Raw genomic sequence first — 17,080 nt, 5'->3', positions numbered from 1 at the left:
GGCTTTGTATTAGAGGCTGTGTGGTCCAGTGGTTAAAGAAAAGGGCTTGTAACCAGAAGGTCCCCGGTTCAAATCCCACCTCAGCCACTGACTCATTGTGTCACCCTGAGCAAGTCACTTCACCTCCTTGTGCTCCATCTTTCGGGTGAGACGTAATTGTAAGTGACTCTGCAGCTGATGCATAGTTCACACACCCGAGTCTCTGTAAGTCGCCTTGGATAAAGGCGTCTGCTAAATAAACAAATACTAATAATAATAATAATTAGAAAACTGGTGACAGAGTCGGAAATCGCGCGTGATGGGCAAGTGTATTAATTTGTTACATTATTTATCTCAATGGGGATTGATTTTATTCTTAATAAAAGGATGGTAAAATGCGATTGACAGGTATCTGGGTAACGGATAACAGAGTGCTGACTATGTATGTGGGATATGCATTCCCATCAAGGATCACAGAAGAGAGGGAAAAAGAGAAGAGAGAGGGAGAGGAAAGAGATGAAGGGAAGGATGGGGGAGAGGGGGAATGAGAAAGGAAGTAGAGGGGGAATGAGAGGAGGAGAGCGGTAGAAAGGGAGTCTGCCATCCAGATGCTTTTAGTGAAATTCATTTGAACCTTTAGGAGATTAACACAGAGGTGACCATGGACACAGGTGTGAGGAGCCGTGACATTCCACACACTCTAGAGAAAAAAAATACTCTACAGTATTTAATTAAAAAATTGGAGAAAAGGCATTACATTGTTTACATTCCAGGTCGCGGATGTACCAGCTAAATCTATAGAGCACCCCGGCCCCACATTTATTTCCATTGCCACACTGTATTGTAGATTATTTTGTGCTCTGTAATGAAAGCTTCATCCATTAATCCGGGTTCATGCACTTTTTCAAACATCAAAATTCCATACTTTCTTCTAGACTGTCATTTGTTTTTCCCAGACTTGTGTTTTTAGTTTCTACTAGTTTTTCAATAGTTATCCACATAGGCGGGCAGCCGCAGAGCATTATAGCTTTTTGATCCAGAGCAGAAGTTGCTCCTGGTTTTCTAAAAGTATTTGTTAGAATCTGGAGGTGCATATCTAGCAAGAGACAATGCAGGTATGCAAAAGAGAAGTAAGATACAATCTAAGAAATGCCCAATATTTGAGAACTATGTTGCATTATTTACAAAGAGAATATAAAAAGTTGTATACTGCAAGTATACTTGTCAAAATAGGATAGTATTATGTGACCAATAGGATACTAAAACCAGACAATTTTGGCACAAGTATACATGCAGTATATTACTTTTTTGTAAGGGATGAGACTGGATTCTGATCCAAACTTCTTTATACCCTCTGTTAAATGTTGAACACTCTGGGAGGTGAAAAATAACAAAAATGAAATAACAAATGTGCAAGTGTGGTATATTAAACATACAAGTCAAACACTGAATACTGCACACCCTCGCTAGAACAACCCTGTTTGGGTCCAAAGCCTTTTGTTCGCTATAGTAAAAGGACAACCCAAAACAAACAATATAAACTGTTTTGTTTCAATTGCAAAAGTTAATTTAAATCTTGGTTCATTATTTAAAGAAAGAAAAAAAAAAAAAATCAATGTTGCTTTGCCGTGCCGGTTGCATAGAGCTGTACGAGCCAACATCAGCAGCAGTTTGATTTTAAAATCAGTATTTAATCGTATAATGAAGGCCATATAGCGAGGATGTAAATAGTACACTCAGCTGACGGTTTGGACCCGAGACAGTTGCTGCACTCGGTACTGTAAGTTACAAGCAAGCACCATACATTTAAAATAAAATTACTTGTACGTTTTATTAATCACATTAAAGAAATGAAAAAAGCGATGTTAACATGCTACATTTGTACAAACCAAGGGGCTGCAGAAATAGTTTATTTTTTTAATCCGAGTCGGTGATAATAAGGGCCTGTTCACACCGGAGCTTTTTTTCATACTCAGTACGGTTCGGTTCGTTTGGAGAGCAGTGTGAACATCAAAGTTCGACAAACTTGGCAAACGAACCAAACCGAACTGAACTGAACTGAGACCACTAGAAGAGATCGTCTCAGACCGTTTGGCAAAAGAACTGAGTTCAGTTCGCTTAAAAACATGAATGTGAACACTGGACGGTCTCGGTTCTTTTGCAAACAGGAAACAAACCCGGTAGATTTGGCTGTACAGTAGCGTAGTTACTGCATACACAAACAGGTGGTAAAAATGTCCAGATGAGTGATATGGACAACGGGGGAAACAACGGCATTGTTAGAAATGTGATCAGAAAAAAATTAAAAAATCAGACTGACAAAACCCAATGTATTTGCTGTAATATCAACATACCTGGGAATTTATTAAAATTACCGTGGCTCCGGTTGGCTGGTGCGATTGCTATAACCTCTTTTTCTTTTTTTTAAAAAAGCTGTTTTCTTTTTTTTGTAGAATTGTTCAAGTTCATGTTGAATGATGTCAACTGCCTCCAATCGCTTTCATGATTCATCATTGACATTGGGAAAAAAAATCACATTTGCAGAAAATACAGCTGCATGTGGATTACTGTATACGATGTTGTGCGAGGTGGTGTGCAAGCACCAACTTTATTATACAATATAGCACAGTATGCAAGTTAAACATTCCGTTTTTGGCTCGTTGTCCAGTTTTTAACAAACGTCTGTTTGGATAAAGTTATGCTTGGTGTGTACGTAAATATGTTTACCAGTGCTGCAAAAAAACAAAAAAAACTAAAATACAAAGTATTATATTAAAAAAAGGACCAGATTTTTTTTCTAAATTATTATATGTTCCTGATTTTGGTTTAGTAAACTTAAAGAAAGAAAACAATGCTCTACAGTAGGATGTCAGTCTCAGAGTTTGCCAGATAGTTCCCAGGTATGAATTACGTGTTCTCTGTTGTCTTGCATAAATGAAATAAAACACAATTTATTTATTCATCGCTGTACACACTCTATGCTAATGTTTTACACGAGGAGCTATATGCCTAAAAAATACATTCCTTTATATCTGTTGTCATTATTACAATACCGTAGTTCTTTTTTTTTCAATATACGAGGATTTTATATAAATGAAAAAAAGCAAAATACTAAACAATATATACAGTAGGCTACTGTACTACTATTGTATTTGAATATTTACATAGTGTGAAGAAGCAATGCCAGAAAATGTAAACATCCGATGGTCTTTTATTAATAAAAAACGAGTTCACTTGATTATTATTATTATTATTATTATTATTATTATTATTATTTATTTCTTAGCAGACACCCTTTTCCAGGGCGACTTACAACTGTTACAAGATACCACATTATTTTTTACATACAATTACCCATTTATACAGTTGGGTTTTTACTGGAGCAATCTAGGTAAAGTACCTTGCTCAAGGGTACAGCAGCAGTGTCCCCACCTGGGATTGAACCCACAAACCTCCTGTCAAGAGTCCAGAGCCCTAACCACTACTCCACACTGCTGCCCTGACTATTTCAATATGAACACAAGTGAACTGAGTCCTGGGAAAACATGGAAGTGAACCACGAAAATGAGCCCCAGTTAATTTCCAAACGAACTCAGTACGTTTGTATACAAGGCAAGTGTGAACAGCTAGCACATTGATACACTGCTTCAAAGCAAACGAACCGAACTGAGGATGTTTGAAATGAACCCAGTTTGAATACACCCCAACTATCGTATTCGATTTTTTTTCCTGGGTTGGGAAATAACATTAACGATTTAATAAAGGTAACAACAAGATAACACAATGTGAATCTCGGTGAGCAGAGTACAGTAGCTTGTAATTCCAGTCTGTAACTTTGTTTAAAAAATCATAGCCTTGGCTGTCGTAGAGTCCATTTTACCCTTCGTTTCACTGGAGCAGACAGTAATGTGACATATACCAGTGCGCTGACTGGATAGGATTGCTTTTGAGTTGTGAGGACGTTGTCAGGGGTGATACACGGGGCAATCCTCGCGGGATTTGGTCACAAGCAACATAGCTGCTACTAGTAAATTGCCTAGACAGTTACTGCTAGAGCTGCTGACCCGCTTTAGAGATCAATTACTATTAATAATAAAAGTAATCGCAGAATCATTTTAATTTTCCCGTGATGCTAGTAAAATTCCAGACTTTTTCAAGACTTTCATAACGGAGACGTGGTTTTTCAAGCATTTTCAAGCCCTGGAAATCAGTTTTGCATTTTTTCATACTTTTTCCAGACTTCCAGACTAGCGTACGAACCCTGATTAATAGTCATAGCTCAGCTACATTTTCATTGGGAATTTGTCACCGAGTGCAAGATACTGCAAAAGAGCAAGAAAGAGCCAGGGATGAAACCGCTATGACTTTCTGTACCCAAGATCCGTACACATGCCTGCTGCTGTAGCGCCCCCCGTCCAAAACACTGTTCACTAGTTAACCAAGGATAACCCCCTCAGTTATCCCTATAATTAAATTGACTATCTTAAATAACCAATTTAAGTAGGATTAATGACTACGCCAATTTGAAGTTAATATAACTCCAAATAAATAACAGGTTCTTTAAAAATCAAGACAGCACAGTGTGTAAAGTGAGGACAACAAGGTATAAAAACAAGAATTTTATTTAAACAAAATATCACAGCTTTTACCTATAGCAGCAGATTTGATAGCAGCAACCTTTAAACTATAGCAGCAGATTATTAACCAAGAGCGATCCCATCAGACCCTAAGCACTAGGATACTTTAAACTAAGTCATGTCACACCAACACTTCTAAATAAAAAGATAATTCACAGCACAATAACACTTTTAAATAACAGCCTTCAAGCAAATAGTGGTTTCCACAAACACAATTCCAAACAATAAAACAAACCTTAAATAACACACTAAAAAAAAGTCATAATCAGTGATTTTCATAGAACAGAAAACGTCATGCAACCTAAAAAATGCCTATAATGCTTAAACCCTCCAATAGCCGCTATTTTCGTTAATACACAAGTTGATAAAGTGCAGGTGTGCAATCAACAGTTAACAGACCTCTCATAACTATACATTGTAAACACATACACAATTACAGTTAGGATAATCAGGACAAAGACGCTACTCTAAAAGTCTAAAACAACCAATAACACAGAAAAAAAGTTTGTATGCAGCGCTCAGATAATTACATCAAAATTCACAGGATCGTAATTACAAACTCAGAATACAGACAATGCACATTCTCTTTTGTAATCAACCCCATACAATTGCGACCGACGTCTAAGAGTACGGGGGATACTTCACTGAAACCACTCCAATATAGAGCGGACCAAACTATTCAATATGAATAGTTTACCATTAACTTCTAGCGCTTCAGCCAATTCACAGCGCCTCAGTATTACACTTGAAAAGTTACAATCCTTACCAAACAGTAGTTCCCCGACCCGTGCTCTCAGCTCACAAATCTCTCAAACCCGATCGCCCTCGCACTGATTAATCCCACCTGTTCTTATACAGCTGGCCCCATTACGAATTAGCACTGCAATTACTATTGAGACCAACAGTCTTCCTGGAGTTTAAAGGGACAGTGCAACAGTAAAAATGATAAAAATCACACAATAAAACTCAATCTTATTACATTCAAAAAAATAAATACATCCATTGCACATCCGTTACACTGCACTGCTATTACTCGGGGCACTTTACAAAAGCAACACAAACACAAGCATGGACAATGCACACTGCAAAGCGACACGTCACGCAATATTCACTCATTCATGTCATAATACAGTCATGCGACACTATCAGTTTTCATTCGTTTTTGAAACGTGATGACTTTACAAGACACATCCTCCAGGTGGTTGCCCAGTAAGGACGCTGCAGTCTCGTCTCTGGGATGCTACATCAGGGGTCTGGATACTCATTCCCATCAATTTATTTATTTTCAAGTTAATGAAGTTCAAATGTTAAATCCTGAAACTCATTTCCACACTGAGTTATTGATTTCTCCTGACTCGTCCATCAGATGAGGTGTGAATCGTTTCCTTTCTGCATATTCCCGCTCCCAGGCACTGACTGCATTGACAGCCTGAGTTAAACTGACAGCAGAGAAGCCTCTTGTGACGTGTTCACGTCACTGCCCACTTTGACAGAGAGCAAGAGAGTGGATTTGCATTTTTACAATTTAAAATGCATGCTCTTAAGAGTGATACACAAAACATACATGCTGAAAAAATGGACCGCAAAGGGTTAAGAGTGATACACAAAACAGTCTTTAAGGTTTCTCTCCTCTGTGAATTCACTGGTGTTTTGGAAGGGCTTGTTTAAGAGACACAGTTTCTCTCCTGTGTGAGTTCGCTGGTGTGAAACAAGGCTGTCTGACCAACTGAAACTCTTCCCACAGTCAGAGCAGTGATACGGTTTCTCTCCTGTGTGAGTTCGCTGGTGTCCTTTTAGGCTTCCTAACTGACTGTAACTCTTCCCACAGTCAGAGCAGTGATACGGTTTCTCTCCTGTGTGAGTTCGCTGGTGTGAAACAAGGCTGCCTAACTGTCTGAAACTCTTCCCACAGTCAGAGCAGCGATACGGTTTCTCTCCTGTGTGAGTTCGCTGGTGTGAAACAAGGCTGCCTGACCGACTGAAATTCTTCCCACAGTCAGAGCAGTGATATGGTTTCTCTCCTGTGTGAGTTCGCTGGTGTAAAACAAGGCTGTTTGACCGACTGAAACTCTTCCCACAGTCAGAGCAGTGATATGGTTTCTCTCCTGTGTGAGTTCGTTCATGTAAAACAAGGCTGTTTGACCGACTGAAACTCTTCCCACAGTCAGAGCAGCGATACGGTTTCTCTCCTGTGTGAGTTCGCTGGTGAAAAACAAGGCTGTTTGACTGACTGAAACTCTTCCCACAGTCAGAACAGTGATACGGTTTCTCTCCTGTGTGAATTCGCTGGTGTAAAACAAGGCTGTTTGAATGACTGAAACTCTTCCCACAGTCAGTGCAGCAATACGGTTTCTCGCCTGTGTGAGTTCGCTGGGTTTTGTTTAAATGCCCTAACTGCGTTAAACCTTTACCACAGTCAGGATATTCTCCACCGCCTGCCCTCGCTTTAGCTGCTGGACTGGAACCTGGAAAACATGAACAGGAAAGAAAGTAAGACGGACTGCTTGTAGGCTTAAGGTTGGTTCATAATTCAGACTCCGACATAATTTGTGGTTGGAGTCGAGGGTCTCTGACCCTATGTGACAGGTCACACACACTCTTGCGACATGCGTCTTTTTTGGAAAGTCGTACAGCCTTTTCTCATGCGTCTGTGACCTGAAATTGCATGTGGTCTGCGCTGGATGTATCGCATTCATCTGCAGTGATGTATGAACCAACTCTCAGGGCATGTGCAGGGCCAGATTAACACATAGGCAAACTAGATATACAGGTAAAACTTGACTTCACTGCCATTCAAACCGAGGCATGCATCTCAAAATCAAATTGTCCTGACGGGTGTTATGCAGATTTCTGTAACCCATAGAATTGTGTATCCCCTGTGCAGAGGCAGTTTCTCAAAGATCGCTGGATGTGCACGCACGATATTTCTGTGCCCGAGCCCCACTGTGTTGTCAAGCACTGCCATGGAGTTCAACAATGGTGGAGGAGTGGATTAAAGCATATGAATTTCAGCGGTGGGGGCTTGCACTGCGTTACACCAGCTTAAAGTTAAAAACTTAGAGTAAGTAGCGGGTTCCAAAAAATATAGCGTTCCACATCCCCATGTGTTGCTAGAACTGTATTTTGATTACGACTGTAAGTCGCCTTGGATAAGGGTGTCTGCTAAGAAATAAATAATAATAAGAAGAAGAAGAAGAAGAATGATAATAATAATACTGTTTAAATAACGTACCTGTCATTTATTTTCAATGCTAACATCATGACAACTTTTTACACATAACTTTAAAGCATGTTTCAAAGCTCTTCTCAAAATGCCCACCCTAGTGCACTGATAGCGTCAGGATTATTGCCAACATTGTCAGGTAACACAGCAACAGCGATCCATGATGTGGTATGGAACAGAAAAAACAGAGCACTTAAGGTTTTTTGTTAGGGGTGGGAATTTCGAATAATAAGATATTCGAATATACCAAGAATGAAAGTTTCGACTCCTCAACCTCTAATTACTCATAACAGTGACAGGTCCTTAGAAAGTATTAGCAGCAACCACACATAGGGACGCTGTGGCAAAGTGGGTAAGTGAGTGCAGGTCAAGGCAATGCAGCAGTGCAGAAGAAAACAGACAGACAATTATATCCAGGTGCAAGAAAACAGACACACAATTATATCCAGGTGCAAGGGTGTTTATTGGTTTCACAATGTCCAGAGGCTGACGGCAATCAGCTGTAAATAATACTGTTGTAAAGTGATACAGTGGCGTGTATCACTTCAATTAGAATCCCCGGGTTTGACCCGTAACAATAAGTCCCGTTCTTTTAACACCCACACGTAACACAAAACACAGACACAGTTCTTTAGTGAGTGATTTTAGTGCTCGTGGTGTGTAATACAATTTGTTGTGGTGAGGGAAGTGCTGGTGTCCGGGTTTGATGTTGGCCTGCGGCTACAGCTCCGGATAGTGTTAGTAGTGTTAGTAAACAAACAAACAAACAGTTTACTAGACAAACGAACAAACACAACACTCACGTTTTTTGTTAGGGGTGGGAATTTCGAATAATAAGATATTTGCAGGTGATCTGATTCAAACATTCAAAATCCTAAAAGGTATAGACAATGTCAACACAGGGGACTTTTTTGACCTGAAAAGAGAAACAAGGACTAGGGGTCACAAATGGAGATTAGATAAAGGGACATTCAGAACAGAAAATAGGAGGCACTTTTTTACACAGAGAATTGTGAGGGTCTGGAACCAACTCCCCAGTAATGTTGTTGAAGCTGACACCCTGGGATCCTTCAAGAAGCTGCTTGATGAGATTCTGGGATCAATAAGCTACTAACAACCAAACGAGCAAGATGGGCTGAATGGCCTCCTCTCGTTTGTAAACTTTCTTATGTTCTTATGTACAGTGCCTATGGAAAGTCTACACCCCCTTGAACTTTTTTCACATTTTGTTGTGTCAGTGCCTCAGAGTTTCATGCATTTAAACAAGGATTTTTTCCACTTATCTACACACCATACTCCACACTGTTAAGGGGAAAAAAAGTTTTTTTATTGAGAAAAAGATGATATATTACAAATACAAAACTGGAAGATCATAATTGGATAAGTCACCAACCCCCTGAGTTAATACTTGGTGGAAGCACCTTTGGCAGCAATTACAGCTGTGAGTCTGTTGGGATAGGTCTCTACCAACTTTGCACACCTAGATTAGGCAATATTGGACCATTCTTCTTTACAAAACTGTTAAAGCTCTGTCAAGTTCCTTGGGGAGCGTTGATGGAAATTTTCGATTGGATTTAGGTCGGTGCTCTGACGGGGCCACTTGATGACATTTACCTTTTTGTTCCTTAGCCACTCCAGTGTAGATTTGGCTGTGTGCTTTGGGTCGTTGTCATGCTGAAAGGTGAACTTCCGTCTCAGTTTCAGGTTTCTTGCAGAGGGCAGCAGGTTTTCCTCAAGGACTTCACTGTACTGTGCTCCATTCATTTTCCCTTCTATCCTGACAAGTGCCCCAGTCCCTGCCGATGAGAAACATCCCCATAACATGATGCTGCCACCACCATGCTTCACAGTAGGGATGGTGTTCTTTGGGTGATGCGCTGTGTTGGGTTTGTGCCAAAAATAACGCTTTGAATTTAGGTCAAAAAGTTCCATTTTAGTTTCGTCAGACCACAAAACTTTTTGCCACATGGCTACAGAATCTCCTGCGTGTTTTTTTGCATACTTCAAACAGGATTCAAGGTGGGCTTTCTTGAGTAACGGCTTCCTTCTTGCCACCCTACCATACAGACCAGATTTGTGGAGTGCTTGGGATATTGTTGTCACATGCACACTTTGACCAGTCTTGGCCATAAAAGCCTGTAGCTCTTGAAAAGTTGCCATTGGCCTCTTGGTAGCCTCTCTGATCAGTCTCCTTGCTCAGTCATCCAGTTTGGAGGGACGGCCTGATCTAGGCAGGGTCTTGGTGGTGCCATACACCTTCCACTTCTTAATAATCATCTTGACTGTGCTCCAAGGGATATTCAAGGCCTTTGATATTTTTTTATACCCATCCCCTGATCCCCTGCCTTTCAACAACTTTGTCCCAGAGTTCTTTTGAAAGCGCCTTGGTGCTCATGGTCTTTGCTTTGAAATGCACTACCCAGCAGAGGGAACCTACAGACACTGCTGAATTTATCCTGAAATCACTACAATTTAACACAGGTGGAGGCCACTTAACTTGGTGTGTGATTTTGAAGGCTATTGGTTACACCTGAGCTAATTTAGGATTGCTATTACAAGCGGGGTGGACACTTATCCAAACAAGCTATTTCAGTTTTTATTTTTAATTAATTTTCTACAAATTTCCAGAATATTTCTTTCACTTGGAAGTTGTGGGATAGGACGGCACTGTATATATATATATATATATATATATATATATATATATATATATACCGTACTGTGCAAAAGTTTTAGGCAGGTGTGAAAAAATGCTGTAAAGTAAGAATGCTTTCAAAAATAGACATGTTAATAGTTTATATTTATCAATTAACAAAATGCAAAGTGAGTGAACAGAAGAAAAATCTACATCAAATCCATATTTGGTGTGACCACCCTTTGCCTTCAAAACAGCATCAATTCTTCTAGGTACACTTGCACAAAGTCAGGGATTTTGTAGGCATATAGTCAGGTGTATGACTAAACAATTATACCAAACAGGTGCTAATGATCATCAATTCAATATGTAGGTTGAAACACAATCATTAACTGAAACAGAAACAGCTGGGTAGGAGGAATAAAACTAGGTGAGGAACAGCCAAACTCAGCTAACAAGGTGAGGTTGCTGAAGACAGTTTACTGTCAAAAGTCATACACCATGGCAAGACTGAGCACAGCAACAAGACACAAGGTAGTTATACTGCATCAGCAAGGTCTCTCCCAGGCAGAAATTTCAAGGCAGACAGGGGTTTCCAGATGTGCTGTCCAAGCTCTTTTGAAGAAGCACAAAGAAACGGGCAACGTTGAGGACCGTAGACGCAGTGGTCGGCCAAGGAAACTTACTGCAGCAGATGAAAGACACATCATGCTTACTTCCCTTCGCAATCGGAAGATGTCCAGCAGTGCCATCACTCGCTGCTGGTGTTGATACACCCATTTGACTGCAATGACTTCTAAATGATTTGCTTGTGTTGCTTGCGTCCGGTGTGGATACAGCTTAACAAACAAAAAGCCATTTTTCAGTCGAGACGCCTCACATCTCCACTGCACACAGTAAAAGATGCACTGCTTGCTTGTTTCAGTCGAGACGCCTCACATCTCCACTGCGCACAGTAAAAGCTGCACTGCTTGCTTGTTTCAGTCGAGACGCCTCACATCCCCACTGCACACAGTAAAAGATGCACTGCTTGCTTGTTTCAGTCGAGACGCCTCACATCCCCACTGCACACAGTAAAAGATGCACTGCTTGCTTGTTTCAGGCGAGACGCCTCACATCTCCACTGCACACAGTAAAAGATGCACTGCTTGCTTGTTTCAGTTGAGACGCCTCACATCCCCACTGCGCACAGTAAAAGATGCACTGCTTGCTTGTTTTTTGCCACATCCTGTGTTTTCTTCCAAAGTAGCAGATGGGTGCTGGCATTTTAGATGATTGAGAATGTACTTGTTGATTTACAATATGAAATGCTTGTGCTGCAGAGATTACATTGCACGATGATCTCGTTTAACTTTTTTCAAAATACTTCCAAGCACTGCATTTTTTTTTAAAGATGCTATTTTCACTGCTCATGCACTCCCTTAGCCAATAGCAGAGCTAGGTAAGGAAGAGCCCCGCCTCCTGTCAGTTATCAGTGAGGTGACAATTGTAGTGGCTGATCACTTTTAACTTGCTCCTCTGTCAAAATACCACGCCAAGCTTTTTCGGGTGTAGTTAGCTAATTTTTCCATTTGTTTTAGAAATTAACGAGTACTCAAAACTTGATCACAGTGTTCGAGTAGTAATTTCATTTAGAATACTCGATTATTCAGACTCACCCCTGTTTTATGGATCTCTCTTCCTGCAGTGATTTAGAGCACAGATCTCAAACCTCAGTGCACTAGAGCAGACATTTCTAAAAGAGCTTTGCAACAGACTAAAGTCATGTGTTAAAAGTTGTCAGGATGTGAACAATGAAAAGAAATGACAGGTACGTTATTTAAACAGTTGTAGCAACACTTGGGGACGTGGAACGCTATATTTTTCAGAACCCCGCTATATACTCTTTATAGCCTTTACTTTATTTGTAAAAGCAAAGTCAGTAAAGACTGACGCTGGTGAAACTGAGCCCTGGGATCAAAATCTGCCCTCAGAGTTCTCCTGTAATGTTTCAGGTCTATTTCCTCTAAAACACCCTACAATTATATATTTTTCAATAGCATTACGTTTAGGGGTGTTAATCATTTAGAATTTAAATGGTTAAACGTTAGTAAAGTGTCAAATGTTTTTAATTTTGCTTAATTGTTAAAACTTTGTCAAATGTGCAGTTCAAATATTAAGAACAGGAGGGTGTCTGCAAATAACGGCTACTCTGAGTTTTCTTTCGTTGTCCATTTCCTACCTTTGTCACGTGACATCATTGTCACTGGATATTCACCTCGCAATTTCCAGCATGCTTTTGCTCTCATGACTATCAATGTTGTCTTCGGGAGATCTAAATAACCGAAGCCCTGTCTGGGCACATTGTGATATAAAGGGAGACTGTGCTCTGCAGAGCTTAGTTACAGCAGCAGTACAGGAACAATGTTAAAATATATGAAAATATAACTACTGGTGCTAGATCTAGTGAGGAGGAGGTGGGGCCCAGGCAAACAACAATGCAAGTGCATGGCTGGTAGTGCAGGAAACGCGATAAAACTCTGGCTGAAAACACAATACCATGGTTGATTACTGAGACGATCGCAACTGATTCAACAAGTTCATGTGTTTTGTTGATCCAGATTTTTAGTCTTGCTGGTTTGCATTAAATCCTTGAGTGTGAGTGTGCTGCTTCGTGTGCTGGTACGGCAGATCAGCGCGTTGCTAGGATACACACTTCAAGCCTTTACATTCGTCTTGGAGAAGACCAATCACAAGCAGGACTATTGGATGCACGGCTTCTTCATTTAAAAATTAAGAAAAACACTTTCTTTTATCTATTAAATCTACCAATTACCTTTTACCTTCAAAGCATGTTGTGTTTGGATTATATGGCAATATTATAGAAAAATAAGATGAATTTAGTACAATTGTTACATTAGTCACGGTTTGAGAGATTAATTCAAACGCTTTGCTTTTGGACATAAAATGTGAGCAGTACTGAAAAACCATAGTTCAGAAATTACTTCTGTTAAATACAATGTTAATCTGATGCAGACGCACGCATATTCTTTTCAGTTGTTAAATGTAAGTCCTTTGTATTTTTTGTTTTTTATATAATTGAAGTGTTCTCATTTGAATGCAAGTCGTGCCTTTTTGTTTAACTATTATACACACACTGTTTTAGTTATTAGAGCGTCTGTTAAAAAAAAAAATATATAATGTTTGTTTATTTTGAAAAATAAAACCTCAGTGCATGGATAATCATTGATAAATGTCTATACGATACTCAAATATGAAATGAGGGTGCCGACTGCACCTCTACTTAACAGGATCAACTGCATTTTTAAGGAGAGTTGAAAAGCTGAGGTAAAACACTGAAAAATCAGAAGACCTTTTTACAGACATATAGGCTATGCGATCATTTATAGAAAGCTATTTATTTAAAAAGATATAGCACTCTCAATGTTTTTACTTGAACGTTTAAACTAACTATTTGTAGAAGTCTAAAAGTCTAAAATAAATGAAACGGAATCAAGCACCCCTAATAACGCTACACATGTACAATAATATCCCTCTATTTAGACACTGAACATTTCTAATGTTATATACAGTACTTTAGCTCTTCTCCCCCTTGGTATAATCGGGTAGGAGTGCCAGTGTGAAAGGGGCTTATATCTGTATCTTAAGATCACCAGTAGTGAGTCCTATCCTGAACTGGTGTGAGTGGAACAGGAAAAACAAATAGCTAGTAATGTAACCCACATGCTCCCTCCCTCCCTCTCTGCCACACTATCACGCAATCTAGAATGACAATGTCACAGCTACTGGGAGTCACTCACCTGCTAGACTGCATTCTGAATGTGACTGCCCATCTTCCTTTCCACCTCCTTGCATGCTGTTGGGAGAGCCTTCCTCTCCAGCACCTTGCTCTCTCACGCAGACTCTCTCCAGCTCAGGGATGTTTGGTTTGAAGTCCTCGGATTCTTCCTTCCCTGGTTCCATGTGGGCAAACTCTACTTCAGGGGGCTCCTGTTTAATATGGTTAATTTCCAGCACCTCTTCTTGTTTCACAGGAAGGGGTTCTTCTGTCTGAGAGATCTCCAATTCATTGTGCTCAGCTTTAATCTCAGAGACCTCTGACTGACTGCTGTCACACTGCATCTCACAGAGCTCCTGTTTAATGGGAAGGGAAGCCAGCCCAGAGACCTCCGCTCTAAAGGGGACAAGTTCAGGTTCAGAGAACTCCTCTTTAATCTGGACAGATTCCATCTCCACACTGTTCATGGCAGCACACGGGATTCTGCTTAGTAGCAGCTGAAAAAGAAATGCATTTATTTAAATATAGTGCTACTAAGGCCATTCAAGGGACCGACAAAACCTGGATTTAATAGCAGGGCTGGCTTTACTATTGAAGGGACACAGAATTTCTTGTAATACGTTTTTATAATACCAGAGGATTGTATCTGTCTAATCTCAAGAATGATGGATGAAAGTTACTATAGTTCTCTTTTCGTTTAATAAGTATGTTTGGTGTTTTATAATACATTCTCTTAAAGACTGATCAGCAAGGAGTCATTTTGTCCTCAAACCTGGTTGTTAGGAGCTTATTGTTCCTTTTAGGAGGCTGAGTGGTCCAGTGGTTAAATAAACAGGCTTGTAACCAGGAGGTCCACGGTTCAAATCCCAGCTCAGCCACTGACTCATTGTGTGACCCTGAGCAAGTCACTTAACCTCCTTGTGCTCCGTCTTTCAGGTGAGACGTTGTTGTAAGTGACTCTGCAGCTGATGCATAGATCAAACACCGCTTTGTGATGGTGGTCCACTATGAAAGGCGCTATATAACACTAAAGATTGTTAGTATTATTATTATTAGAATCTGTTTCTTGAAGGATCCCAGGGTGTCGCTTCAACAATGTTACTGGGGAGTTGGCTCCAGACTCACAATTCTCTGTGTAAAAAAGTGCCCCCTATTTTCTCTTCCAAATAGTCCTTTATCTAATCTCCACACACATACATAATGTAATGAGATGTAAGAGAGTAATAAGAATTAAAAATAAATAAATCCCTAGAGAACTGTGTTTATTTATTACCTTAAAATAAGTACTACATACATAAACAGTGTGTTGTCGTGGCAATTGGTGATCGAAGAAATAATAAAGTAAAATAAAACAAAATAAAATCAATAAATAATAAGGTCATCGCCTTACAGTGATGACTTTGAAGTCATAATGCATGGCAAGTGTTATTAGAGAATGCTGTGTCGCGTTTTCAAGCGCGTCACTGAGCTGCGCTGCGAGGTTTGGAGACGCGCTTCTCTACAAGCTGCGTGTGACGTCAGAAAGACAGCAGCCACGAGCAGCCGGCGCGCGCTCCGGGTAACAGAACGAAACCCGTATTGACCCGCGAGACGCTTTCAGAACAATGAGAATCTGTCTGGAAACCCGCGAAGCTGTCAGCCCTGAAACACACAGACTGTGAATGAGAGGATGAGAAGAAAAACAAACGCGCTGACACAGACACGCCGCTTCACAAATACAACACACACACACACACAAAAACAACGCGCTCCTACCACACTACAACCCGGACCTTTCAAAATAATACAATATAACAGCGCTCTGTAGTTTATAAACACATTGTAGAGCTCCATGCAGACTCTCTCACCTCCTCTCTGCTCTCCCTCAGTGTCTGAACGGATAAAACAACGCGCTCCTACCACACTACAACCCGGACCTTTCAAAATAATACAATATAACAGCGCTCTGTAGTTTATAAACACATTGTAGAGCTCCATGCAGACTCTCTCACCTCCTCTCTGCTCTCCCTCAGTGTCTGAACGGATAAAACAACGCGCTCCTACCACACTACAACCCGGACCTTTCAAAATAATACAATATAACAGCGCTCTGTAGTTTATAAACACATTGTAGAGCTCCATGCAGACTCTCTCACCTCCTCTCTGCTCTCCCTCAGTGTCTGAACGGGTCTGTCTCCCACAGAACGAGGAATATACCAATCACAAAATACAAACCGATCAGCGCGGTCTGACAATTCATCTAATATGAACCGCAAAGGGAATCGTGATACCGGGGATCTTTTAATAAAAAATGAATATGACTTTCAATTTTAACATCATAATCGAGCTGTTTGTAGCTCTATATTTTCCCAGTGAATACAATTTGAATTCAGGTAACCCCTCCCCCATGCCGGAGTTGGTATAGTCCTTTCTCTATCAGGCGGCAGCAGCGTCGATGCTGCGAGTTTCACGCAGATATATAATCTGTGTTTCGTGTAATTATATTGATATTTCCCGTCCTCTTCTTCCGAATGAGATGTTCAAACACTAACGCGATACCCCTGATAATGTTTTTTAGAAGTGTATCAGGTTAATTCAAGTTGAGCGTCGTTGTCACAAACAGATCCACAATGGCGCAGGCATGCTCGCAGTTTCATAGCTTTCTCTTCGCTAGTCTTGGAGGTTCAGTGTGTGTGAACTTGTTTTTGGTAAATACAGCACAGGGTCGCAGAAAGGTCATTCTTTACGAGTAAACTTCCAGGCAGTAACCTCTGCTATTTCTACCCCATGCTTTTATTCAGTTTCTCTTAAACTGTATGATTGTCTCCTATTCTTTATCCAGGACAGTA

The 17,080-nt window shown here is 40.4% G+C and overlaps 1 protein-coding gene across 1 annotated transcript; it reads right to left on the bottom strand.

Annotated features, from left to right (window-relative positions):
• Positions 1-1,691: 1,691 nt before the first annotated feature.
• On the bottom strand, positions 1,692-15,060 carry LOC131709381 (zinc finger protein 79-like). Its single transcript, XM_059011898.1, has 2 exons — positions 14,275-15,060; positions 1,692-7,081 (listed from the first exon to the last, which is right to left on the bottom strand). Exons 1-2 carry the CDS (start codon positions 14,717-14,719, stop codon positions 6,207-6,209), a joined length of 1,320 nt encoding a protein of 439 aa, XP_058867881.1. The 5' UTR covers positions 14,720-15,060; the 3' UTR covers positions 1,692-6,206.
• Between the last annotated feature and the right edge of the window lie 2,020 nt (positions 15,061-17,080).

Source organism: Acipenser ruthenus, chromosome 43 (genome assembly GCF_902713425.1).
Source record: "Acipenser ruthenus chromosome 43, fAciRut3.2 maternal haplotype, whole genome shotgun sequence".
Lineage (NCBI taxonomy): Eukaryota > Metazoa > Chordata > Actinopteri > Acipenseriformes > Acipenseridae > Acipenser > Acipenser ruthenus.
This window is presented reverse-complemented; position numbering and strand designations above follow the sequence as displayed.